Source organism: Chroicocephalus ridibundus, chromosome 20 (genome assembly GCF_963924245.1).
Source record: "Chroicocephalus ridibundus chromosome 20, bChrRid1.1, whole genome shotgun sequence".
NCBI classification, from domain to species: domain Eukaryota; kingdom Metazoa; phylum Chordata; class Aves; order Charadriiformes; family Laridae; genus Chroicocephalus; species Chroicocephalus ridibundus.
The window spans coordinates 1,021,873-1,042,039 of NC_086303.1; the positions used below are offsets into that span (position 1 = coordinate 1,021,873).

The 20,167-nt window shown below is 49.5% G+C and overlaps 1 protein-coding gene across 5 annotated transcripts in view; it reads right to left on the reverse strand.

The window, feature by feature from the left end:
• The window catches only part of PPP1R12B (protein phosphatase 1 regulatory subunit 12B), a 135,127-nt gene that overhangs the window by 58,744 nt on the left and 56,216 nt on the right, over window positions 1-20,167 (reverse strand). For 2 of the 5 annotated variants that reach the window (XM_063356807.1, XM_063356811.1), the window contains exons 10-14: window positions 18,614-18,811; window positions 17,712-17,794; window positions 15,872-15,997; window positions 10,331-10,516; window positions 9,615-9,800 (exon numbers count right to left, since the gene is read on the reverse strand). In XM_063356807.1, coding sequence (XP_063212877.1) covers window positions 9,615-9,800; window positions 10,331-10,516; window positions 15,872-15,997; window positions 17,712-17,794; window positions 18,614-18,811 — 779 coding nt within the window. The remainder of the gene's footprint in view (window positions 1-9,614; window positions 9,801-10,330; window positions 10,517-15,871; window positions 15,998-17,711; window positions 17,795-18,613; window positions 18,812-20,167) is intronic. The other 3 variants (XM_063356808.1, XM_063356812.1, XM_063356809.1) reach the window with 2 other exon arrangements.

The following is a 20,167-nucleotide window of genomic DNA, read 5'->3' on the forward strand; positions in this document are numbered from 1 at the left end:
ATTTTTCCCAGAGTTTTGGTTGCAAGTAAAAGCAGCAGAATATAAATTGTTAGATGCGTACGTGAGAGTCAGCAAAAACACTGCAGAAGTTTATAGTTCCCAGAGACAGAGACAAGGGTCCTGCTGCCACGAGAGCCACAAGCGTCTGATTTGTGTATTAGCTAGAACAAGGCTGGGAACTGAATGACGAACCTGGCTCCCGTTTAATTCTTCCTATTTTCAAGAAAACACTTATTTTCTCTGTTAACTCTTTTAATCGGGACAGAAAGGTGGATCCTGACTGCTCATCACCATCTCAAGGCAAAAGTAGCTGCAATAAAGTATTAATAGAAGGAGAGATTCAAACCAGGGCAATAGTAAGCCTGGATATACAAGCTGGTAAACCAAGAATCCGAGAGCAAATCTGTGTGTTAGAGAACCTGTGCCAGAGCCAAAGAAAAGAACATACTGTGGAACGAAATCCCTCCCAAGTAAAGGGTAAACGATGCAGAAAAAGAATTTTAAATCCCCTGTTAATTGGTGCACAGATAGCAAAAACAGATGATGAATCCAAGAAACACAGAAGCTTCTGATAATCTTTTTACAACGCTGGTCTCCTTCCTTTCCTCCTGAGCTCCTTCTAGCACGTACAGATTGAAGAGTTTGTGGCCACCACCGTCTACCACCGCGCCGAGCCCTGTGGCACAAGGACATCACCCGGCCCCAGAGGGAACACCGACAAGCTCGAAAACTTCCTCAAGTTTCACGTTCTCACACTTCGGCGACCCAGCACCGGGAAAACGCTTCCCCAAAAGACACTCACCTACGTGCGTCAAAACTCGGCACCAAGTCAGGAAGCGAAACGCTCATTAATTGCTGGAGCTGCCCTTTTGCCAACGCAGATTCAAGGTGTTTCACCTTGCTGTCAGCACACCGAAAACCGGGATGCACTCCCCCCGCCGGAGCCATGACGGGCTCCCCTCGGCTCCGTCGGGTCCTTCTCCAAATGGAGCCACGTTCCCGCAGCAGGAACAGGAGCTGGCAGCCAGGAACCACAGGGCGCGTGGTCTCTGGTGGTTGCGGACTGGGACGACGGATGCTCAATGGCGGCTCTGCCAGAGGAACTGCGCCGCGGGCAGGAGCCGCTCCGTTGGCCTCTCCGACTGCTCTCATCTCAGCCCACACTCTCTCCCTAGTTCAGGAGTGACTCTGAACTGCACCCACTCCACTAGAAACTCCAGAGACCGTTTTCTTGGAAGCCAGGACAGACTTTTGGTTCTCCCAGCTCTGGGGAATGCGGGCAGAGGGAGCCAGGCAGAGCTTTGGCCTCCTGCACACGAAAAGGCTCGTTCGGCACATGGGTCGCCATACAGGCGTTCAGGCCCTAAAATGTCTGGAACAGCTTTTCTTAAGAGTACGATAGCGCTATTCCAAACACCGCAGTAATTTCAAAAATCCTTATTGTACATACATGTGTCTCTATCCCTCGTACATACATATATACACACATAAATATATATACACACACTCTGAAAAAAGGAAGACAGGAAAAAAATCCCAGCAAAAGCCTCAGGTACTGATGCCGCTCCCCTGGAAACAACTGGAAAAGTACAGCATCCCAGCGATGCCTTCCCACAAAGCGGGAATGCGCCATTGGCTAAGAAACTATCTATCAGCCGGGGGAGGGAAGAGAAGCAAGCGCAAGTTTTGCAGGCAACAATGTTGACGGCAGTTCCCGAAATACAATTCCTTAAGCTGGATAACAAAGTGTGTGCCCAGCAGCAAGTCAATCACTGACAATTACGTGGAAACAGCCAGAAAAAGAAACTTCCCTGCTCTCTCGTCCAAGCAAGCAGCAGCTTTCAGTTCTTCACTGTGTTTATCCCCGCGCTAACACGTTCTACGCTCAGCCCACCCCAACTGAAAGCGCTCATTAGAGGAGCTGCCAGGAGAAGTTGGCCAGCCATAACTTGAGGAGACCATTCAACAGGCAGGAGAAGGACAACGTGTCAGACTCCGCCAGTGTTGGAGCTGGGAACGAGGGGAGAGACAGCCAGACAATGCGGAGTTACTGAATACGCGGAGGACAGAGGGATGACAAGATTTCAGGATCACGCTCTTGAAGCATTTCACAGCTGGCTGGAAAAGGCTTGGCTGAGCATTCACCACTTTCAGGCCTTTGCTTTTCTCTCGCGAGTTAGTCCTGGCTGGTGCGAGCTGTCATTGTGTTTCAATCTGGACTGCGAATTCTCAACTCATGAAAGTTTAAATGTCTGAATTTCAGTCATCTATTTACAGCACGATTAGCAGGTTAACAAGCACCAGATGAAATTCTCTATTTGCAACAGCTCTGCTTTGCTCAACGCGTTCAGGTGCTGATCTGAGAGATCAAGAGACTTGTGATCTTTGTCCCTTGTTAATCAAAACAACAGGGACCCTTTATCCCTTCTCAAAACTCAGGCTTTGATGTGATGTTTACAATGGGTTGAGGTTACACGTGTGGCAGCCGATGCTCTACGAATACTTCCCACCACGCGGTTCTTGATGATTTGCCGTGTTCTTTCCCATCTGTGTGTGCGCCCTTCAGAAAGCAGAGCTGCTGCTCGCGTGCCGCGTTCCTACGGCAGCCGGCTCACCGCACGGCCCCTGCAGGCTGGACCGCCGCGATGCGAAGGAGCGATGCTCTAATTGCAGGGCCGGGGGGGGCCGCGGCCCTGCTCGCCCTCGGCCCCGGGGGGCTCTGCATTTCCCTGCCAGGAGAGGCAAACAGAGCATTGGTACCTACCTAGAACTCAAAGTTTGGGGTTGGGGGAGACAGCGCACAGATTGGAAGCTTTTAAATGATCACTGATATCCCTTCGCAATAATTAATGCCGCTCAACATCACGGTAAAAAGTGAAAAGGCAACAAACATCACAGCGATCACATTCCTTAAACTGGCTACCCCGTCTGGAGAAGGCTGTTCCTGGGAACCCAGATCAGAAAAAGGGAAAATGTACTTGCTTAAAAACAAACAAACAAACAAAACAATCCAGGAAATTTTTCCGCAAGAGAAAAGCAAGGAGTGCTGCAAACATAATAAAAAGCAAGCCAGCAACGCCTTTTCCCTACCGAGCTTCCCCTCAGCTCCTGAATGCATGAGTTGCGACCGTCACAAGCGCAAAGCTTTCCAGGCTGGAATATTCTGAAACCGGTTTGTGTTCAGCATAGGACACCAAGTGTCAATAGACAACAGCGAGCAGTTTGTCACTGCGGCACGGCACAAGGCGCGCTGCTGTCTGCAGTCCCCAGGGGCTCAATCTTTGCATTTAAAAAAATTGCTGCATGAAACGCAGCGGGATGAAGCTCCATCCCCTGCCAGCTGATGAATGAACCGAAGGCAAAGATGAGAGTGTCCTGCCTCTATCGGTGTTCCTCATTTTCAAGTGAGCCAACGCGGTTTGTCATTTTAAACAACCTCAAGGAGACCTATCGCAGCTTTCCCAAAAGCTGGTTTACACAGTCTGAAACAGGGCGGGAAATTCCCGGGGGGAAAAAAAATAAAAATAAATAAATAAAAAAAAATCACTTGGTAAAAATCTGCATATTTGGGAAACTGCCTTTTTCAAGGAAGGAATAAAATGAAGGCAGGAGCTGACGGTGATAACGAAGGTTCAGCTACTGAACTAGGGAGAGCTGAGGTCCCTCCGGGTGCTGGCCTGGGGAGAGCCCGGCGCAGGCTCCCACCGCCCCCTCGTGGAAGTGGCCACCGAGCGGCTGGGGCAGAGGGCCCAGGGAGACGCCGGAGAACCAGCCCGAGCCCAGTTACGGAAAACAGCACCGAGTAGTAATAACCTGTAAAAGACTGCCATTCCCTGCTGAGCTAAGATTGCAGTTTCTTGGCATGCGGACACTTGGTTCGGTTCTGTGATCCTGTCATTTCAAGTGCCCACCGTTCTCAGGGACAGAGGGTTTATGAAGTTTGCTCAAAAACTTTTCCTACGCAAGTCGCAGGGTGGCCACCTGGCTTCCTGGGCTTCTCCACCTGCAACATCCACGGGTCGGTGCTGTGGAGCAAAGAATTTAATGGAATAACTGACTTTATGCTAAATTAGCTCCCAGCTGTACCGTCACACTGTATACCTCCACAAATATTTCAGGCCCATTCTTTAGTTTAATGGCCATTTTTGGACACAGAAGAATTATTTCAACTGTCAAAGTTAGTAAATGCCCATACCCTGAACATCCAGGTGACGGGACCCAGATGGAACCGGAGCCCTGCCTGTAGAACTTGCCATCAGAGGAATGTGCTGTTAAAACACCAGGATTAAATACGTGAAACACGTCAGTGGTTACAATTAGTAAATAACGAGGAATCGCACACAAATTTTGCATTTAGACAGGGACGGGGAGAGGTAGTTTTACCTTCTGCTTGCTCCATGCTGTCAAGCTGCCGTTCTTTTACATTGGTCAGCTCAAGTGGTCCCTGCTCCGTTCCCTTGACCATTCCTGGAGGATCCCGCATATATTCCTGCTTGGAGTTAGCAGGCCAACCTACAGCCCGGGCTCCTCCGCCCAAAGCAAATGCCAAAATATCCCCCCCCTCCTTCCCCTGGATAAAGGCAGCGGGCAGCTGAGCACGCAGCAGCCCACCTGCTCGTCTTCTTTACAGGGGACACGGCTCGGCAGCGCTGACCCCCATCCCACACCTCGACCTTTTTTCCAAATAAAAATGCAGCCTGATTTCTGATACAGCGGGAGCAACCTCGCCTCTTCCCAACATGGACAATCCGATGGGCAGCAGAATTCCTGCCCTCCCACGTCATCCGCACCAGCAGCCTTTTAAAAAAAGGCCAACTTTATCTGAAAGAGATTAGCCGCAGCAGCCTGGCAGAGAAATGCTTTCAGCAGCAGGTGCCAGATGATTGTTCGGTTCCTCTTGACGTCCTGCTGTCCGCTGCGTGGTGTGGACGGGAATCCATCCCTCGCCACGCAGCGCCTTGCAGGAGTATCCCACCGCTCCGCTTCCCAGGGACCTTTCCCAGGAGAACCACAGACCACTCAGCTTTACAAGGACTAAAGAGTCAAATACTACTAAAAAACCCCACGGTGGTAGCAGAGAAAGCTGTGAGCGCTGTCTTAGCAGTTCCTCTCAAGCGACATTTAAATACCCCTTGGATGCAAATTCCATACGTTTAGCTCTTACAGAGATCAGGGTTTCTTGTTCTTTTTGTCAGACAATAAGGGTTAACAGACAGATCGGGCACCCAGGCCCACCCTAGAGGAGTCATGTTCTGGATTTGGACAGGACAAGAATCACGAGGTAAAAGGACTTGCCAAAAATTGTTCATCGAACGGGACTGGTGGAGGAGGATTCAGTTATTTAATATATTATTAATATATGCTACTATAATTAGCAGCTGGATCCTTAGAACGAAGGAATGAAGAACGAAAAATAAATTCCTCTTGGGAATGAAGCAGCAAAGAGAAATGTTTGCTAGACACGTTTTACCTTGTACATCAGTGAACTTGCTTCATCCGAAAACATTTTCTAGGGGACGCTTAGGGGCCAAGAAGCCAGGCTGACACAGGCGGCGGCCCCACAGCTGCTGGCAAAACCAGCCCACCTCACGCCTGTTCTTGATCTGTCTGAAAAACTGCTCAGAATGCATTAAAAAATCCGGAAGAGAGAGACGTGTTTCCTGTCTCTAACAGCTTGTCCGATGGCAAGTGCTCCCACCTTGCCGGAACCTTCCCGAGGGACAGGAAGAACAAATACAATTGCAGAATGCGACTGTATAAACAAAGCGGCTGGGGGAGGAAAAAAAAAAAGAGGAAGGACAAATTAAAATCATAATTTTTACAAAACCGGGCCAGATTTCAAATCCAGGAGTGTCCTTTTAAACTGGCTGCACAACTGGGAACATGGACTTAGGATCTGCCTTGCGGAACTTCTGGGGCGAAGCTGGTCTTACCCCACCTGAGAGCCAGCCACCAGCTGGGGGCTGCATGGGGGTCCCGTCTCTCCCGGGACCAAGCCTTCATACGCTACGAATGGCTTCAGAGAGACCCACGTCCTCCAGACCCGCCTTTTGGCAGCAGATGGCTCATGGCCCGAGCCCCGTTCCAGCCTGGCCAGATCTCCTGCGGCCCCCAGCAGCCCGAGACCCGGAGAACCTGCCGAGAAGGGCTGCAGGACATCTTGTGAGAGGAGGAGGAGAGGTGGCCACAGAGCCCTGCGCCCGAACTACACCCACAAGGTCGCAGATGAGCTTTGCAAAGGAGCTTTGGGTGGCACTAGAGGCCGCTGTCATCCCGGAGGAAGGTGGATAATCCAGCAGTGGGCTGTAACCAAAGGGACCCCCTGCATGTCCCCACCACCTGCCTGCACCAAGCGGAGACCAAAAGGATGTTGGTTTTGCACCGGGAAGAAGAGGGTCTATGTGAGATACCGTAGGCACAGCACCCATCGCTTGTAATTCACCCTTAGCAGGGCCAGGGCTTTCTGAGTTTGACTGGACAAACGCACTTGGAACGGGAGACAATTTGACGCCGGCAGGAGATCATCAGAATGGCCAAAACAGCAACGTTCAGCAGGGGCTCCGAAATTCCCATGAAAAAGAAAAAGAAACGGGCTGGCAAAAATACTGCCTGTGGAGGATGGCACGTTTCCAGCCTCTCGGCCCCAGCGCAGCGCTGCGGTGGAGCACAGGGGGGCGGACGAGCCACCGGGTACACGGAAACACGCGCGGCAGCAGCTTGGCTGCACATCCCAGACATACGGCTCCAGCACCAGGCAGCCGTTGGCTCTGCTCCGTCCAGGTGGACGGATCCCACCGCATTCCTCCAAACCGCCTTTCTCCTCTCTTTTTTCTTTCCTCCCCTTTGGAAGGACACAGGATCTGTGCATGATCCGCACTGTTTTCCAGCTCCTGGCGCGTTTGCTGACCGATTTAAGCCAGCAAACAAGCAGCAGGTACGACAGCAGGGATGAAAGGCGGCGGTGGGCCAGGGTAAGGCTCCTTGGCCACCGAAGGGTGCCAAGGGCCCTCCAGAGCACTGCGCCAGCGGTTCCTCCCCAGGGCCAGCAGCCTCTTCTGCTTTAACCTTTTGGCTTCACGCAGATAATTTAAGGCCACAAGTTAGGAGACATCCCTGTGATCTAATATTAGATGATAAGCTTGTTTTTGTTTTTGTTGCTAAGAGAAAGCTTTGGAAACACTGAAGCAGACCAAATGCTCCTGCAACAGCTGCCGGAGGGAACTGAAATCCATCTAGTGCTTCCCTGACAACTGCTTGCCATTTTCCTTTTTTATTTTATTTTACTGGAATTGGTCGCCTTCCAAAGGAAGCTTTTCCCATTTAGGTGACCTCTCCTGTTTCTCTAGGTCCATGTTTCCCAGTTCAAAAGGTGCCGGCAGTTCCCCGGTCAGTATATCCCGCTGCTGGAACCCACGTTCCTACAGCAGGTTTCCTCCACCCACAGGCACAATGCATCATTGCTGTGCTTTTTTTTCCCCCCCTCTCAGTAGTTTCAAAACATCAATTAAAGGTGGGAGGAATTTTCTGGTGTTTCTCTTTGCATTAGCATAACTCATAGGAGATGGTTCTCTAATAAAAATGCAGAGGGCTTAAACAGATCTTCTGTATTATTTATAGAAACTGATTCGGCAATAAATGCCAATGCAGTAATATTAATAGATGCTCTTTTGGGCGTTTGCAGTCACATCACAAGCAAGTTCCCCGTCTGCAGGCAGTGCCAAAAGTCTGGTGGGTTCTACAGGAGCCCACTGCTCCGGGGAAAAATCTAAAGCTTCTGCAACTTGACTCTGAGCTTGCCCAAATGGAGACAGTGTTGTGAGACCGACCCAGGCGCTCGCTGAAAGCACGGCGCTCGCTCTGTCCCCTTTTTGCACAATCCCACTTTGCAGCGGGAGTATCTTTTGGCAGCTCAGCTCAATTCAATCGCAAATGACACCGAGCCGAGTGACCCCTAGCAAAACGACAAGGAGCATGCAGAGGCACTCCCGAGATTAAACCCAAGTGTTTTTACAGACAAAGATGCTCTGCAGCAGCTATTTCGAATTCTGTCCCTGCACACAGAGTTGATGGATGTGGCTCACCCAGAACCCTCGCAATACCTTCAAAGCTTGGGGGGGAAAAAAAAAAAAAGGGCAAAAAAGCCCAAATGGCATGAAAAGTTCGACTATTTTCCCAACAGCCCAGCCCACCTTCTTTCTCGGACCGGTGGCAGCTGAAGCAGCGCAGCCCGCGCAGGACAGGCCCGGGGCTGGCTGCAGACACAGCGCTCTGCTGGGCTGCTCCACCGCCTTTACCTCGGCAAGCTGGTAATTTCAGAGAATCGCAGAATCACAGGATTGCTGAGGTTGGAAGGGACCTTTAAGATCATCAAGTCCAACCTTTAACCTATCCTGACAAAAACCACTTCTAAACCATGTCCCTGAGTACCACATCTACTCTTTTTTTAAACACCTCCAGGGATGGTGAATCCACCACCTCCCTGGGCAGCCTATTCCAATGTTTAATAACCCTTTCAGTGGAAAAATGTTTCCTAATATCCAATCTAAACCTCCCCTGACATAACTTGAACCCGTTTCCTCTTGTCCTAAATCCAATAATTTCCATTATTGCTTGTCACATCCTTTGGCTTCAAGCCATTTAAAATATGTCAAAGTACTATCTCAGGAAGGTCTGTATTTTAAGAAGTTGTTTTAGTTTGGAAGAATCTAATTACTGAAAACACTCCATGAACTGGTTGCTAGTTAGAAATACGCAGTTCATCACTGCGCTTTATTTATTACCGTTTACTTTCATTGATGTCCTCAGAAGAGACAGATTTTACAAAAGTTAACCTGTTTGCAGGAATAAATACGGACCGTTTGATATTCTGTACTTAAACGCACGTGGTAAATTTCCTTTGAAAAGAGCACCAGCTACCCCAGGTTTGTATCTCCCCAGCCTTAAAATAACATCACGCGTTAAGGGAGGGAGACCGCCAGCTCCATTCAGAGTCATTCCAAACGCTGCCGCAGCTGGGACAGCCTCAGCTGCAAATGGCAGCCTCCTGCCTCTGGGCTACGCCTCCTGACAGTCCATCGAAAGAAATGCACGCTGCTGGGGCGCAGCCCGTCTCCTCCCTACCGCCCATCCGCGCTCCAGCAATGTTTGGTTTCCCCCGTTAGCTGCAGAGGGAACCCAGGGGAGCTGCGCAGCAGGGATGTCTCCATCGGGGTGTACACAAACCCAGCTGAGCAGAACCAGAGGATGGACTGGGTCTGAACGTGTCTCAGCCCAACCCTCTTCTTAGGATGGGATTCACGTTACAGAACTACTGCAGGTGGCTACGGGGCTGTCCGTCCCTCTGCACATAGAGGCCTTCGGGACTGAGATCAGTACCTGAGATGGCTACTGAAAAAACAGGCTGAGATGCTGAAAAGACAAGTAGAAAATTATGAAACTAAATTTAACCTACAAGCCAGCCACGACTCAATTCAAAACCTTGAGCTGCAGCAGGGGCGGCAGCCCGTAACTCCACGCAGCATCTCAGAAACAGTTCTTACACCCCCACCATCACCACCACGGGAGACCTGGGCACGGCGGAGGGACCGACACACCCCGGCACTCTGCTCACTAACCTTCTGCGCTCCCTGGCTTCCTCAGCTGAGAAGTCCTTTCCTGTAGTTGAGGCGGCACCGGCATTCGCAATACCATTAGCAGAGCCGAGTATAGCACGATTTGTGATTACACCTAGGGGGGTGCTAGCAGAGATGCCCTCTGTATTTTTCTCTACAGCAGAATCAGTTTGTTGCCTGAAAGGGGCTCTGAAATAGAGAAGACATAATGGAAAGCAAAGCAAGTGAACTCAACTGCTGACCGAGACCAGCCACCTCGAGGGAGCACTGACACTTCGTCCTCCTCCTTCTCGACCCGTGGTTTTGTAGAGAACAGCACACATTAAAATGAGCTTTAAAAACTTGTAGAAGAATAAGCAGGAGGAATTCATAGTCTTCACACCCCTGTTTGTAGCAAAAATGATTAGCAAATGCACCTGGTGAATAAGCAGAAGGAATGAACTCCAAGAGCCGCCCGAGCACCACTCTGTGTCTCTAACGGGGCAGCGGGGGCATAACTGACCCCTCCAGGGAGGGAAGACGCCGAGGTCACAGAGGGGCCGTTAACTGCCTGCCGGTGCCCTTGCGCTACCGAGACTGTCCCACGTAACCATGCTGAGATGGTTTATCAGCGCTTCCCACGTGGAAGCACGCTTCCAATCCGCAATCCACTCCAGAATTCAGAACTTTCAACCCAAATGCTGATTTTCTGCAGCGTTATCTCAGCTGTGAGCCGTTACCTGGTATACTGGCGGGCTGATGCAGTAGTGTTCGCACCGAGGGATGTGGGACAGGCAGAGGCAGGGTGCCACGGGGTGCCCAGGGAGGTAGATGAACCCATGGTAGTGGGTGAGGTAGCTAGAGATGTATTGCGACTGGCTGAAATGTAGGGACTGCTGAGGTCACTACTTCTACCAAATGAAGCACTGTAAAACATCACAAAATCACGTCCTTCAGAGCACAGTAAACATTCAACAGAACATCAGCACAGCCGGGCCCTCAGCTGGAAAGGGAGCGAGTTATTACCCCTTAGCAAAACGTATGGAAGGAGATTAGAGCCCACCGGAGCCGTGGCTCGCGCGAGCAGCACCCCTCGGAGCTGAGCCCAGCTGAGTTTCAGCGAGAGAATAACGGCGTGGAGGTGAATCGGTGAAGATCAGAGAAGGGAAAAAACCCTACCGCAGTGAAAGCGGCGCACACAGAGCACCCCTGTGTACCGGGGAGAGGCGGAAACAACGAGCAAGGATGAGGTTGCTTAAAGCGGGGAAGGAGAGTGACATAAGCAGGTCTGGCTGCTTCCCCTCCTAAGGATCATAGAATGGTTCGGGTTGGAAGGGACCTCAAAGATCATCTAGTTCCAAACCCCACGGCCCTGGGCAGGGACACTCCCACCAGCCCAGGTTGCTCCAAGCCCCGTCCAACCTGGCCTTGAACCCCTCCAGGGATGGGGCAGCCACAGCTGCTCTGGGCAACCTGTAACTTCCAGTTTTAAGAACTTGTTTGCAGTGGCTTAAAGCTTTGGCAAAGATCATCAGTTCAGGCTTTAGTTTTCTTTAAGGCATGTTTGGTACAAATTCTGTATTTCTGGAAAACAGCCAGCAAAGCTGTCCAAAAAAATATTCAAGAATGAGCAAGGGAAATGCACATTTTGCCAGGTTAAAACAAAACCCTTAAAACCATTATTACTGAAAACCTGTGATTGTTCAAGTGCTCCCACTTTGGAGAAGAGAGAGGAGAAAAGGAGACGGGCTCCCACAGGCGGATGCCCCCTTTCGCTTCTTCAGGGGAAAGCCCACCCTACGGGGGAGACGCTGCACACCTCTAAATCCAGACTTGATGAAATCTGGCAAAACCTCCTGCTGCATGTGCCAGAGCCCCACGAACAGGCTGCTCGTTGTCTGCGCAAACGAGCCCACGTGCGAGACCTAGGACCCTGCCACGCCTCTCCCAGCAACTGGTATTCCCGGTTGGTACTGGTCAGACTGGGCTGTCTGCGGGATGAAAGGCGTTGAAGGCTAGAGGGCTGCTCTCGCCTCCTGCATCCCGGTGACTCCCACGCCAGCGCACACGGAGCGCGGAGGAAAGCGGTTGCACCAGGAATAAAAGCTGACCTAGAGGAAAAGCAGACTGGGAGAAGGAACTGCAGGTTAATGGGAAAGCCAGGGACAACGGGCTGGAACTGGAAGTCAACACCAGAGCAAGAGTCAGAGAGAGCAGCCCCAGGCTGAAATAAAACTTCAAAAGGGGCAGGACAAGAGCCAAGGCCAGGAGGTCGGAGGAAGGATCCAGTCCAATTCACTCAGGCACCCAATTTACAAACCAGTTTGATGTGCCAAGGCTCCCAGCCAGCCCAGAACAAGCAGCTGGTCCCCAGAGGGCCGAAGGAGAGAACGGGGCATCCTGGAAGGCCTCCACGGGGAGGAACCTTACATTTGGGCTCTTCAGCTGATGGCTGCCTGCCATACCCAGGTCACAAAGGAACAAGCAAGTTATTGTCACCAGGTAGCAACCTCCACCGGACCCTAAACAAAGCTTCCTCTGGAAAGCCGGGCCCTGCCCGCAGCGCTGGGGAGCGGGAAGTCCTGCGGGAAGCCAGTGCCTCCCTCTTGGCGCTCTGCGGCAGAGGGAAAGGCCAAGACGGGCTGCCGGGGGGCGAGGGCGGGAGGCGCGCCTGGCTGGCATGGGCCTGCGGAGCCAGCGGCCAGGGGGCTGCAGAAATGAGTGCGCTGAGAAGACGATGGCAGCGGGGCGTGCGCCAGGGGAAGGAGCACGAGGAGCAGCAGGGGGAAAGGCGGTGGCAGCCCTTGCGGGGAGCAGGGTTGATGTGGCACCATCCTCGGAGACGCCGAGGCAGAGAGGCTGGGGCACCAGGGGTGGCTGCGGAAAGAGAAGGAAGTGGTCAGGAAGGGAGGACACGGAGGGTTATTAAGTAAGACCTGACAAGGATTGTCTTCAGAAGGGAAAAAGGGAGACAAGAGGGTAGAAGCAGCACCAGGTGCTGGGAGAGCATGGATGGGATAAGGAGGAAGAACGGAGGAGAAGAGCTCGGGGATGGCGTCGTCACCCCCCTGGGTTGGAGAAATGCGGTGCTGGGGCATCACGCGCAGACGCCACCGGCACCTCCAGCTCTGCAGGAGTTCTCCTCCCCGCCCTGTCACCTCGCGGTGGCGCTGCCCAGGCCGAGGGGGACTCTAAGGCATTTGTTCAATTGTTCACATTTGATCTGAACTGGACCAGAAAACTGCAAGAAAACGGCTAGCTGGGGAATCTTGTTAATTAACAGCCGTGTTTATACGAATCTGTAAAAGGGAGGATTATGAATTTATGCTAAAACATTCAACATTAGAAATAAAAAAAGGCACTGACACACTGTTACTCGCTCTCTAACATAATCTCCATGACATAACCATCAGGGAAGAGCAATGAAATGAAAAGCAACATTTCAAATCAATAAAAAGAAATACTTCTGAAAACAGCTAAGGCAAGTGGAATCCAAAACCTTAAAAACCTTCAAACCCTTAATAAAGCTTCCACATACGCTAATAAAAAAGGTTTGCACAAAACACCTAACCCATTTTTTTGTGAGACACTGCCATGGGGTATTGCAGAGATCAAAATAGGATTTGCTTACGGAAGTTGGCCACAGCGGTGGCTGTGAAGAGCAACGGTTAAGTATAACCCCTGGCTCCTGAATTCAGGATTGCTGGAAGCACGGAGAGCGGGGGAGGTGGAAGACCGCTCTTACGTTATCCAAGCTTTTGCAACTTGTCCTTTAAAACCAGCTGCCGTCAGAAGCAGGGTCTGGACTGCACGGACCGTTGGCCTGACTCGCTGTGATGGGTTTTAGAACCCGTAAGAAGGCGCATCTGCAAATACGTAAAATGAACAGAAACTACCTGCGTGAAAAAGCGCTTTCATTCTGGTGCGTGCGATCCCTTCCTGTGAGACAGCGCTTACGGCTGATGTCAAAGGATGGACGCTGAATGAATTCCATCTGCTATGCCAGTTTTCCTCCAAACCCCTTACCGTACGGGCGCTGTGAACTGGCTGTTTGAAGGCCAATATGCTCTAAAACGGGCTGTCAGAACAGGGTTCTGTGGTTTTGGGCTCGGGGTACCCTCATAGAGAAAGAAGGACGAAGGGCGGTCACTACCATTACAGAGAGCTTTTAACATTTGCTTCAACTAAAGCTGAAGAACGTTTGCGACATTGCTGCAAGTTATTTTGTCCCTTTTTAGAAGAAAAGCCACTTTCAACATCTTAAGATGATTTGTTGCTGTTGTTTACTCTTTGCTTGGGGGTCATTTAAAGCACTTATAGAACATAACTAGGTATCTTTACGGAGAGGAGTTAAACGCTAAGATAAAGGGGCAACGCGGATGTAGAGGAGTCGCCCCCTCAGTAACATCCAAGTCCGTCATGGTCACTTTACACTTTTTCTCTCTCAGAACAAGCTTTTATCTTTTGGAGCTGTATTGGGAATTTCCTTAGTACCTGGAAATGACAAAGAGCTCATCCTTAACAGGCACCCAAGTTCCCTTCCTCATCTCAGAGGCTGATGCACAAGGCTGGAGAAATCAGAGGCTCGATGTGATTGTATTTAGTGTCTCTGTGCTCTTTTATAGAAAAGCATATGGGATAGACGTCAAATTGATCACAATTTTACTGTTTGTACATAAAAGGCAAAACCACTGATCTCTTTAAAGAAAGTAAACTTTATTCCTACCTGTCAAAGCTATTGTCTGTAATTGCTTTTAAATCAACACTCTCCTGCGAAAGGCCAGAATTCAGCCTTTGTGACAAGAAATCGGTATTAGTGGAATACCACTGCCAGCCAAAACCTTCGCTAGTCTCTGTACAGTTTAACCACGGAAATACAGTACAACTACGTGACTGTAAGACTAAATCTGGCCCTGGATTAGCTGAGACAAACAGGCAACGCTTGTAAAATTTCAAGGGACAGCCACGTGAGTGACGGGACTGTCTCTCGGACTAGGGAACAGCCAGGCATGCCAGCAGCAAGAGGCAAAAGTTTTCCAAGGTGATCAGCTGCGGCTGGTCGGGCCGCCTTTGGAGAGCGAGAGGCTGTGGAGGTTGGCCTGTCATCATGTCCCAGGATAGATGTGAAGTCACTGGCATGGATCAGACGAGGAGAAGTCTACTGCTCGACATGGCGCTCTCTCACCTTTTGTGGACATGGGCCTGCGTGTGCTCAGCAATTGGGCAGACAAAACTTACCTCTACCAACATAAGCACTGGAACACAAAAAACCCCTCTCTTCCCAAACACCTTGAGCAATTGTTCCACCTTCAGGACAGATATTTAGTTCAAGGTCTAGAATTTGGTGAAACACAATCTAAAACTCTGAAATATTTCTGCCCTTTTCCTTAAGCACAGATCAAACAACTTTGCAGCGTGACGTGTTTACACACGCTGTTTTGATGGTTCCCAGTATTAGCCAAAATAAAGGTGAGGTGATGGCGCTGTACTCGTACAAAGGGCTGATCCTGCTCCTCACAACTGAGATGAAAACTCAGTGACGTATTATTTGCCTTAACAGAGCGAGCGGGGCATTCATTCACCTCCTTCGGAGACAGCCATAATCTGGGATTTGAAGGAAACTGAGCCTCTGCCTTCCAAAGGGGACACTGCCAATTCAAGCGGTTACGCACAGGCTTGCTCCCCCAATTCTGCTTGGCCAGTTTACCAGCAATCAGGCTCTACAATTCCACATACGCTGTGCAGAAACTGCTTCCTCCTGCCACAAGAACATGGCTGGAGACGTCAGTCTCACGCCGTAGTGAGCGCTGTAAGTCACGCACAAGAGCACTGCCACTTTTCTGATAACGATGCCATAAACATGGACTAATGGAAACCAAAATTAGAGATAAGCTACAACTTACCTGTCAATAGCTATGTGAATAATGCTTTCAGACTGTAATTACTTTATTCTCTTTTTTATGATCAATTTTGGTTTTATTATCTAACCAAAATACTGGCATAAAACTGAGGAAACATTTTGCATTTGAATTATGTGAAGGAGAGTATTTAAATTCAGTTCAACAATTTACAAATCAACAAAAGTGATGGCCCTTAAAAAGACTATTTAGCATGACAAATGTCGGTAAATCCTAATTTTTCTTTCCCGCTCTCAGCAGAAGAGGGTCCCAAGGCCAGTGACACTGATGCAGTAAGCAGCAAGCAGAAGGCTGAAGACTGGGAGGCGCGTTAAGAACAGAACTGACAGCCTGGGAGCCCACGGAAGACAGAACTGGACGTACCTTTTCAAGTAGGTAGATACGTAGGTAGTAGGTGCACCAGAATGGGGAGCTTCGTTTCCCTTTGATTCATCCCTCCAGGGCTGGCGGGTGTACGAGCCGCTCCGCACGAGGTTAACCGCCGATTCTCTAACGCAGGAGAGAGCACAAGGTTTGTTTAGAAAAACTTCTGGAGTCTGCTTTTGGCTCCTCCACAGTTCCACAACACAAATCCTCCCCTCACCCCTGCACGCGGCGTTGTTCACAGGTGACAGCTCCCCAAAACCCCTCTTCTGGCCCTACCATCCGTTCCGGCTGTCGCCAGCGGTACTGCTGAAGAATCGCCAGATGATGTAATGTTTTGCATAAAGAGGAACAAGATCCTTTTTAGTCAGAAACCTTGCAACTGAATTTTAGATTGTCCGTAAAAGTAATTTAACATATTAAATAACGCCATTTGATATTCTCTCTGTCATCTTGTACCAAACGCCATTGCATAAATGGACAGATACGGCAACTGCAGGGGAGGCTTTTATTCTCTGAGGTAGCCAGGCAGCGACAGAAAAGCAATTCGGCACGGCAAATCCTTTGCTACACTTGGCAGCAGAAAACGACAAACAAAATATGTGGCAATATCAAAACCTACTATCAATAAATTACTAGTAGTCCTGTTTATCACAGTTATCTGAAATCAGGGCTCCTTTTCCCAATCCACACTTTGGCAGTGTGTCCTGCTCTTTTCTGGTCTTGGACAGGACCTCGAGCTTGTAATGTAACACAAACCCATTCACTCGTTAGCCTGCAATTATTTTTCATTTTTCAATTGCCACGTCCATGCCGATGCCCTTTCAGACACCTGTGGGTTCCGTGATATGAAACTCAGCTGTTCTGAAAGGAAAGAATATAGGGAAAAATCTGTACTACACAGTACATCTGGGCACCATCTGTTCATGCAGGCCACTTCTCCTCGTTCCCTACTTCACCGAGCGAAGGACACTTCTCAGCAGTCAGCTGGATATGCCACTCAACAGCAGCCACTGCCAAAACCGCTCAAGCTTATCATTTAGACACAAATTGTCTGCTAAACTCCAAATCACAGCAACTGGCTGAGATTAAGCAAGAACGCAGCAGGGAGGAGGTTCCAGCAAAAGATCAGCAAAGAATTTCAAACTGTGCTGAAATTCTCTCCGGGTGGTCATCTGCCAGGACTTCTTCACAACAATTACTCCACAATGACTTCTCTGTACGTGCCTTTCCGTCGCTACCGTGGAAGTGGCTGGAAATGAGGCCAAGCTCAAATTTGACTCCTTCTAGCATAAAGTGTGAAGAACCTATTTGTAGAGATTAGCTTCTCAAACCTATCTTGAGATACTAGATATTTATCCCATTGATACTCTGGTTCTGTTCAGGGGCAACCGCACGCACTGACTATAAAAACAAGCCCTGCAACGGACGCAGTTCCGTACAGGAGAGATTCGCAATCTCAAGTGAATCAAAAAAGGAAAGATGTGTGACCAAAGGGACGGAAGGTGGCCACTGAGCAAGTGACAGAAGTACAAGCGTAGGTGCCAGCTATAAAACGAGGCGCTTGCATATAAAAGGAAAAAATATGCATAAATCTAGTTTCCTGCCTGGAGCCCACATACGTACGGATACAGGGGTGGGCAAACAGCCTGCTGCCTGCTCACCTAAATGAAAAGCAACGTACCAGAACTTTGATCTATCAGAGATAGCTCTGGATATTGTGAATTCCCGTGTGCTTGGGACTGCTGAGAAAATATATGAAGCACGAATATAGAAAGGAGGGATTCTGGAGAAGCTATCGAGAGGTCAGAAGCTGAGCATTAAGTTCAGTCAGCCTCACCTGTTTTCTTTTTCTTCTATATCGCTCGTACTGCTCAGTCTTCTGGGGGCTATTGTGGCAAGATAGCTCTTGTTGTCTTTATCCTGGTGAAGCAAAAGAAGTACGTCAACTGCACAGCTGTTACACTTCCAGCACGTTCAGTGACAACTAAATTCATGTTCAAATTTCTTCAACTAAGAAAGCATGCTCTTGTCTAAGGACAACTGGTCTAAGGCATTTTCTTGGGCAACACATACCACCGCATAAAAATATTTGTTCTGAAAACGATTTCCTGAACAGCGCGCTAGTGAATACAAGCAGCTTCTAACTAGAACTACTTATAAATCACAGAATGATAGACTAGTTTGGGTGGGAAGGGACCTTTAAAGGCCATCTAGCCCAACCCCCCCTGCCAAGAGGGACATCTTCAACTAGACGAGGTTGCTCAGAGCCCCGTCCAACCCCGCCTGGAATGTTTCCAGGGATGGGGCATCTCCCACGGGCAGCGAAGTTAGAGCCACTGAATACATGGGATGGGATTCACAGATACAGCTGGTGGATACAGAAGGAATCCACACAGATGACAGTGAAGGAGAATTTCCACTGCAGGTATGTGCTACTCTCTGGATTAGATATTTTCCGGTAAGGAATGGGCCGTGCCAGACCAGCAGCAGTTCACTGGCAGCCCACTCCAAACCGAGAAGGAATTACGTCAAAGGGGCACCAAACTCCAGTTCTGCAAGAACAACTGATAGGATAGGAGTAATTTTCAAAAGAAAAAAAAGAAAGAATGGAAGAGACCTAAGTTTGTTATGGATACAAAACCCAGCAATAACTCAAAACGAAAGGGAAAGGGTCTTAAACCTGTGAGGTGAAGTCTGCTCAACTGGGATGCACTCAAACATCTTTGCCGAAAGCCAAACCTTTTCTTTGTTGTCTAATAGTGCAGATATCCGAGGACTTGACGAAGAACGATAGATAGAAGTCGTCTTATCTCTCTGCGCCTCACGAGTAGCAGCGACTTCACTCAACATGTTGTGGCTGCCAGTCTTCCGGAGTCCCAGCCGCCAGGATGAAGGTGACTCATCCTTCTGCTCGTCTGACTTGCTGAGCCAACTGAACTGTAGAGAAAAAGGGACATTTGGAAGAAGTAAGAGCACTGCAAGGCACAATCTAAGTTCTGAAAGTGTTTCAACAAGCCCCAGTTTTTGCTGGGCTACACTCGCAAACATAAGATGGTGTGACTTTGATGTCCTGCTTAGCTCTAATTACAGGACACAGCTCAAGGTGAACTCTCGGGGATGCAAACTGCTGTAGTGCCCTCATCCCCAAGGACAGACGATGAAAGAAATCTTGTGTCGTTGCGCAGCTCCCTTTGCCTACACAACGCCTCCTCCAGATTTGCAGAAAGAATATAAGGAACAATGAAGCTTTTATTAGCACCCGTTTAGGAAGGGGGAATTATTCAGTAAAGGCAGAAAACTTTTTTAAGTAATCAACTGTTTTGGGACTAGCTGCAAATAAAACCCTTACACAGATCAAACTGGAGAGAGTCCAGGAGAAGCCATCAAGATCATCAGGGAGCTGGAGCCCACAACACGTAATGGGAGAGACTGAGGAAACCTGGCTTGTTTATCACAGAAAAGAGAAGGCAAAGAAAGGATTAAACTGCTCTGCTACTTGGAGGGTGGGGTCTACAGAGGATATGGAACCAGACTTCTTCTCAACAGTCTACAGCAAAAGGAGAAGGATGAACAGACAAAAGTTCCAACATGGAAAGAAAGGCTCCTGGTAGGAGCAATGCTGCGCTGGGACAGGGAGCAAGAACGGGGCGTCTCCGTCCTCAGAGACTTTTCAATACTCAGCTGAGCTCGGGTAGCTCAAAGCAACGTGACACAGGCTTGAAGTTGCCCCTTCTTGGAGCAAGAGGTTGGACTAGAGGCTTGCAGAGGCCTGTTTTAGCCTAAACCTTTCTACAGTCGGGTCACTGTCTGTTCTGTACACACTACAGAATGGGCCTTCCTGCTTTTTGTGACATGAGGTGCTTCTGCCAAGCATATGTTATTCCTCAAATGTACAACTGCTTCGATGTACAACTGTAGTTATAGCACCAAGTCTTAGAAAAAGATGCCTGCTGCCACTCAAGAACGGAGCCTGGGCACCGCAAGAGATACTTCTGCATAGACAGGGGCTGAACACCGAGTTGCATAGGAAATAAAGCAAACAAGACATTGGGAACTACTGGAAAGGAACAGGATATGAAAGCCAACACCATTATGCCTCTGTGTGACTGCAGGGCACAATCACACCTGTGGTATCACACACAGCTCTGCTCCACAGCGCAAACGCAGTGCAGAAGAAGGGCAAGAGATTCAAGAAAGGCAACAAGAATGAGCAGAGCAAGAGAGCTTTTGTACGAGGAGTTACTGAGAGCACCAGGAGCCTCCAGGCTGAGAGATGACCACGGCACACAAACC